Source organism: Carassius gibelio, chromosome B5 (assembly GCF_023724105.1).
Source record: "Carassius gibelio isolate Cgi1373 ecotype wild population from Czech Republic chromosome B5, carGib1.2-hapl.c, whole genome shotgun sequence".
NCBI lineage: Eukaryota > Metazoa > Chordata > Actinopteri > Cypriniformes > Cyprinidae > Carassius > Carassius gibelio.
Window position 1 is genome coordinate 21,146,925 of NC_068400.1, and position 7,371 is coordinate 21,154,295.

Sequence of the window (7,371 nt, forward strand, 5' to 3'; positions counted from 1 at the left end):
TTATTTAAAAATTAGTGTGGGTGTAAGATATTTAAGTATTTAAGTTCTTTCAAACCTATCAACCAAGCTGCTTTGCAACACAACACAAATGTTTTAAAATACATAGTGACTTGTTGTTTACCAATGTATTTGCCTTTTTGATGTTAGATTGATGCTTCTTTAATCAGAATGAATCTAGGATGTGATAAAATGACACTGCCAGAATGAATGCTCAACAGCGCTTAACTTTACAGACACATTGGCTTGCATTCATTATGGGTCTCTGACATGAGCTTGCATGAAACAGTTTCAGCACATAAACACGGATGTGTGCCTGAAGGATTCTGGCCTGATATGCCTGCATCCTTCTCAAAGACAATTCAGCCTTAGAGCATTTAATGTTCAACTTGCTATTTTAGTCAAAGTCATACAACATATCATAAGTACAAATAGCTGCAAACAATGGCAGATGTTAATACATAAAGACGCTGTGATAACAAATAATAATTGAATTGTTACAAATTCATTGTGGCTAATGTAAACACATTAAGTTCAGGTTTTATACGTGTCTTGAATTATATATTATATTTAAAAATGCATAAAGTAGCAAAAATGGTTGTATAACAAGAATGAATAAGAAAAAGATAAAGCTTCCATTTAAAGAAGATGCACCAGCGGCTGTACATGTGTAACTGGAATTAAGCATGTCATTTGATACAGCACTCTAAAGTACCATGCATAAGACATTAGCTTTGTTCATTTTGACCTGTCAGCACAGAATAATAGATTGGGCCTTGACCTACAAATTAAGGGTAGTAATTTTGGCACACTGATTTTTGGGTGGTTCTTTACCATAGTACTTGTGCTTTTTTGATCAAAAGTTTGGAGTCAGTAAAATTTTTACATCTTTTTGTTCAGCGAAGACACAGTGAATTGATCAATGGTAGCAGTAAATACATGTATAATGTTAAAATATTTCTATTTCAAATAAATGCTGTTGAACTTTCTAATTGATAAAGAATACAGCACAAAATGTATTATGGTTTCTACCAAATATTAAGTAACAAAGTCAGCATATTATTTCTGAAGCATCATGTGAGACTGGAGTAGCATCATAAAAATCAGCTTTGCCATCACAAGAAATAAATCACATTGTAGTCAAACTATAGTAAAAAATAAAACAATATTTCACAGTATTACTGTTTTTATTGTATTTTGATCAAAACATGCAATCTCGGTGAGCATAAGAGACTTCTTTCAAAGTTTAAAAAGTTTGTTTCAAAGTTTGTTTTTATGTTTTAATAACCAGCATACAACAATATATATATTAGTGGACTATATAAAAACAATCCACTGTGGTGCATGATATTCAGAGAATCCTATTCAGTAATACCCTTAGATACTTACCATGGGAACCATAGGAGGCACCTTGTTGAGAGTGCTGCTTGGTTCTGAAGAATCAGGGGATGGGGTAAGGAAGTATCATTTCATTTCAGACTTTTATTATGATTTGCCCTCATGTTAGTGGATGTTAAATGACAGTACTGATAACATCTGAATCATCAGATTCTCTCATTCAATTTGTTATATAACATCCACACAATCTGTTCATTTACATCCACAACTAGAAATATCTTATTCGACCAGACAGGGAGGGTTGTAACACTTTTCAGTGTATCTGCTGGATTCACATAGGGTTCACAGATTAGGGCAGTGCATACAGTTGGTTAGATTTCACACAACTGTGAGAGTGACTAACACACACACCCACGCTGTCTGTTATGTTTTTAGAGTTGTTAGTCTATGTTTTATCTATTTGTTTCCCAATTTAATTTGCTCTTTTTATTTAGAATGTGTCATATTTGTTACATTTTTTAAATTAAAATTAAATAGCATGGAGGTTGATGATTAAGGATAGCATAATAATGATTTTTAAGCAAATTTGATTGCCACAATACATATATGCACATCTTATGAAATATCCATCCTAAATAGATTTTAGTTTTTTTTTGTTTTTGTTTTTTTCAATCCATCTGATTGTGGTATATGTTGATACGTCATACGTTGTTTATTTACAAGGTTTAGGCATGTTAGCAATGTAAACTGTAGATTACTATATGTATAAGATTTGAAGATGAATTGAGTTATGGACATTATGAAAACAAAATATGTTAAATGCAATAGGCTTTCAGCCACGCCTGGCGAGCAAAATAAACTGGCACAAATCTGATTAAATAAACTTATACCGATTGCGTGTTGACAAACGGTTAAAACTTTTGTAAGTGTTGCAAATAATAATGATAATAATAATAATAATATTCGATAATAATAATAAAAATCGAATGTACTTAAACAATATGCAATCGTTAATAATCCGTAGGGAAGTCCATATGAAGAAAACCGTGTGATAAGCGTTCGCCTGTGATGTGGAGTGTGTCGCGCACTCTGATTGGTCCATTCATCTGAAGCGCACATCATCTACAGACAGGCAGAGCGCCTTCAGACAGAGCGCTCAACACACTGAAAGAGAGAGAGGGAGAGAGAGAGGCAACAGCTTTACCGATATATTCTTCAAAGTTTTACTGGACAACAAATCTTAAACTACACAAACCTTTCATCTCAAATAGCCATGGATTGTCGAAACGTAAGTGAAGTCCGTGTTTATGTGTGTACAGTTTCAAAGAGAAACTTATGAATTATGCAGATTTGTGATGTTATATTACAGTGTTTGCGATATTCTAGACATTTTCAAAAGGTTTGTTGTTTAAAAAATATCATCAATTTCTGATTTCTAAACATTTAAGGTAAAACTGAATGTTAGGCTATATAATATAATCTAGCAAGAATAATAATTTAGTTGAGTTAAGATTTTAGGATTTACGGGACTAATGGACACCAATTACATTAAAATATTAAACTTACAAATTAATTAAAAATTGAGAGAGAATCTGCATTATGATTACAGAGGCAGATTAATCAACTAAAAACAACAAGAGGATTTAAGAGAACCTGCTTTATTCAATTGTATCAATGTCTTGACCGAGTAATCACACGTACCTTGCACATGATATTTGTTGAATATTAAAACTTTTACTGTTCTTGGAAACAATGATTGTCTTTTTTTTTCATGTTTTGTTTCCAATATGGTTATATTAACAGTACAGAGAATGACATTTGGTAGTGTTAATTCTCAGAGAAATATTTCTCCATAGACTTACTGTGTGAAAGGGCTGAAATACCTTAAAGGAAATGTGCTGTGTATGCAGTTGTGTGTGGTGTTAAGGGTACTGTTTTGACAGCTGGTCTTGTGCATTCATAAGTGCTGATTTTCAGAAGTGACATGTCTGTGTCTAAAAAATAACACTTGGATGCTTGATCAGTTTATCACAGCTCACATACAAGCTTTTTTCCACATTACATATTGATGAAAATGATTAAATAAACTAGAGATGTTAACTAAGGCTGTAGATAAACTAAACCTGTGACTGTGGTTAATGTCAAGTTGGCAAAACTGTGTATTCCTAATTGTTTTAACCTCTCTGTACAGCAGGACGACAAGCAGTTGGTTGATTACACAAATCATCCATTGCGTGGGCTTGGAGTTGTGTGTTTGTGGGAGGGTTCAGAACTTTCTAGAAACAGCAATTATCTGTGTATAATTTGAAGACGTGGCTTTGACTGATGAGACAGATGGTCATTTGCATGTTCCAGAGTGATGGGAGAGCTTTCTGATGAGACATACAAGTAAAGTTCACACAAGATGTTCCTTGATTGATGATTGGTCTCAGGATCAGTTCCCGTCATGCTGGTGAAAGCTCTGTTGCTGGGAACATTCTCAGATCTTTGATGTTGGATGCAAATCTAAGCATGTAGGTAAAATGTCAATGGGTTTTTGACACACTTGTTTTGTAATAGATCAATGTTTATCCCTGCATAACAGTGCAGAAACCTCAGAGGAGTGTCACTGTTAGCTTGCGAAGCTCCGAATGCTTTCAGCTTCAGTCCCTTGAATGCAACGCACCCCCAGCAGGCAGGAAAAATTAGTCGAGCTGCTACCCGAAACACGAGGCTCGCTAGGGACCGCTGACAGCTTGGATCCCACTGGATGAGGAGAAGAAAAGAATCAAAGAAATCAAACAAAAAGAATGTGCACTCCCCTACACATAATCATTTGCCTTTGAGATACCGTGTATTTTAATGATTTTAATTCTCAGAGAAGAGAAACTATTTTAGTGAGAGAAACTTAAAAGTTAATGGAACAGTATCACCAAGGAAATAGGTCACCAAATTAAGAAAATTCTGTCATCATTTACTCACCATCATCATGTCATTGCAAACATAAAGATATTTTAAAGATTGTTGGTAACCTAAACATTTTTATAACATTTCATGAAATAAATTCTTTTTTACGTTCCACAGAAGAACGAAAGGTGTGGAATGACATGAGGGTGAATAAATGAGGATAGAATTTACATTTTTATCCCTCGAATGATAGAGAGTTTTATTTGTACCAGTTTACACCTGCTGGATGTTTTCATCAAAATGAAGCAGTAATATGATCAGAAATAGCAAAAGATTAAGTTCTAAAAGGAATCATATGGTAATGTAAATGCTGGAAAGTTCACACATCCAAAAATAACTTTTTGGATGCATAAAAACACATTTACCAATATCTAAACCTAAACCCTGTGCACGGTTGCTCCCAAAGGAATTTTCTAATGGGCCTTTCACCAAAAACTGGGCTGGTACCTTTCTTAATTCCTTTGGGAGCAACAGAGTGCCGACTTTAGGTTTTGACATGACTGTAACAATACTTTACCATTGGCCACTCCAACATTCCACTACAGTCTTTAGAAGAACCAACATACTGTAATGGCAATTTCATAACTATTTATTTTAGTAAATTGGTGGCTAATTCATTCATACAATTTTTGTATGATCTTTTAACACCCCACTAGCAGTTAGGTTTAGAGGTGGGAAGGTTTATCCTTAATTGTTTTATTTATTATTATTTCTTCTAAAACTCATATGTTTCCGTACAAATCAAGTCGAACAAATCTACATCGTAGTATAGTTACATTTTCTAATGAGATCAGTTAAAAAAATCTCTGAAGACACCTTCTGAAGGTAATTCAAATATCATATGGTGCATTCAAGATCAATTTATAATTTCAGTATATATTTATAACCTTCCTCAAAGCCTTTCCATTGCGACAGGGTTAAAGAGGAACCATGGACAATCTTTGGAGTTCTTGCGGGAACTTACAGGGTTCCTTTTTGTAAGTTCCTCAAACATGTTATGCAATCTGTAATCATTTTACACTTGGTGTTCTTGATACAGATTGGTCTCATGTGGTATTACAGTGTGAAAGTTCGTTGACACTTCAGTGTAGATCTTGACGGGGAACTGTAACTGTCCTTCTGCCATGCAGTCATAGCTAAAATGGCTGACTGTGTTTTATCTGAACTGCAGGAGGGATGCACTCAGCCGCAAGATGAAGACATCATGGACATTCCCCTTGATGACCCAGCTGCAAACAAGGCTGCTGCTAAGATTCAAGCTGGTTTTCGAGGTCACATGACCAGGAAGAAAATGAAGGATGACAAGCCTAGAGACGAGGTTAGAAGCATGGGCACTACATCAAAATACATTTTCCAAAGGACAAAAAAAAAAACGAGTTGCACAGAAATTAACTTCAATTATTTCATATAAATACTTTGATTTATATAGGTTAGATTCACATTTGTGAAGTACACATATTCTTAAATCAATAATAAAAATGATTAATGATATGTCTGCTCTGTGTTATAGTTGTAATAAGTGGTTACGCATTCATTTTCAGTAACACAGTTGCCCATCATTGTTTTTTTTTTTTGTTTTTTTTTTATAGCACATTATATCAAGACATTTTTATGTGTAGAACCACATCTTTCCACCGCTGATATTACTTAGAAACAGCACAAGGTGTATAACTAGTTAAAAAGAGAGAAATACAACTCTGTGTTTAAATCATTAGTGAATTTTTTTTAATCCATCAGCCAGTTGTGTAAGTCATTTTCCAGTTAGTTGAATGTGTGTGTGTGTGTGTGTGTGTGTGTGTGTGTGTGATTTGTTTTTTTTTGTTTTTTTTTTTCACACTCCTGGGGAAATTAAGGCTGAAATTGAAATCCTAATCAATGTTAGATTATATTGTAATCCATCTTGTATAGAAATAACAATAACCATTAAAGCCATAAAGGTTCTTTGGAACTATTGTTATCACAAACTCTACACAATCGTTTCTGTCTGGAATCAGATTTTTCCCAGCAGACGTCAGTATGGTTAAAATGGTATCCTAGCAATACCGCCTTAATTGCTTGTTGCTAAGCAATAATACAGATGGTACCCAGTTAATGTCATGTGAGTACCCTTCTTAGTCGTATTCTCCTATGCATGGTAATGCTTTAGAAGAAACAAATTTTGATGAAATGCCTTTTGACAAATTGCTTGGTTTGAATGCAACAGGTCTTTTTCATGCATAGGAACATGAGACGGTCATTTGTAAATGCCAGCATTTCATAAGCATCTTTCAGGAGTATTGTGCAAAACAAAAACATGTGTCATCTGTTTCAGAAACAACGAGAGCAGAAGTAGCTAAGAGGACCCCCTTCACCACCACCCGATAGCACATCACTGCAATAACCAGAGCTCTTTTGTTTAAAAAGAACCCTTCAGTGTATGATATGAAAGCATCGACATTCAAACTACATGCAGAGTTTGCCACCTGACTAACAGACTCTCTCACAATTTCTTCTTCTTCCTTTAGTATTTGAGTGTCTGTTTCTGACTTGAAACAGGTTCACAGCATGAAATTATAAATTCGATTCGTTTTGTGATCTGTCCGCTTTCAAATCTGAAGCATTTTTCTTTGTTGCTTCAAGCAAGGCAAGCCAAATACTCTGTCTGGAGATTTGTTGATTTGTTTGAAGTTGTGCTTTACTTCTTTGGCTGTACTGAATCTTACAATATACAAGTATGCATTTACTAAAAGCCAATGTTTTTCTAGCATACATTTTGTTATTGTCTGTTTAATAAAGCAAATTGAGTTCCTCACATAAGCTTTCTGTGTTCATTGGATCTGTTACTATTGGAATTGGAATAAAAAAAATGTGTTTTACATGACAAATATATGCAAGCTGTGTGATGCACTGAGAATATTGTTCGTATTTCCAGACAGTGTATGTCAGATCCATGGGATTCAGTGAAGTATTCCCACAGCTTAATCAATCTTTTAAACGGTGAGACTGTATCCTTCAAATAGCACAGATGCTCATTAAAAATGGATTTGCTCAAATGGACTCCTTGCATGCTGCCCTGCCTGTGTAAATGTTGTTTTGTGCATTTGTGTTTCT

At 34.6% G+C, this 7,371-nt stretch overlaps 1 protein-coding gene across 1 annotated transcript; it reads left to right on the plus strand.

Annotated features, from left to right (window-relative positions):
• The first annotated feature begins 2,463 nt into the window (after positions 1–2,463).
• On the plus strand, positions 2,464–7,077 carry LOC127958631 (neurogranin). Its single transcript, XM_052557540.1, has 3 exons — positions 2,464–2,623; positions 5,453–5,599; positions 6,593–7,077. The coding sequence occupies exons 1-3, from the start codon at positions 2,609–2,611 to the stop codon at positions 6,611–6,613; spliced, it is 183 nt and encodes a 60-aa protein (XP_052413500.1). The 5' UTR covers positions 2,464–2,608; the 3' UTR covers positions 6,614–7,077.
• The last annotated feature ends 294 nt before the right edge of the window (positions 7,078–7,371 follow it).

Bases quoted from the DNA above. Each gene is read 5' to 3' on its own strand.
- LOC127958631 (XM_052557540.1), top strand. The intron at 5,600-6,592 runs GTTAGAAGCATG...CATCTGTTTCAG, and splicing joins ATGACAAGCCTAGAGACGAG to AAACAACGAGAGCAGAAGTA.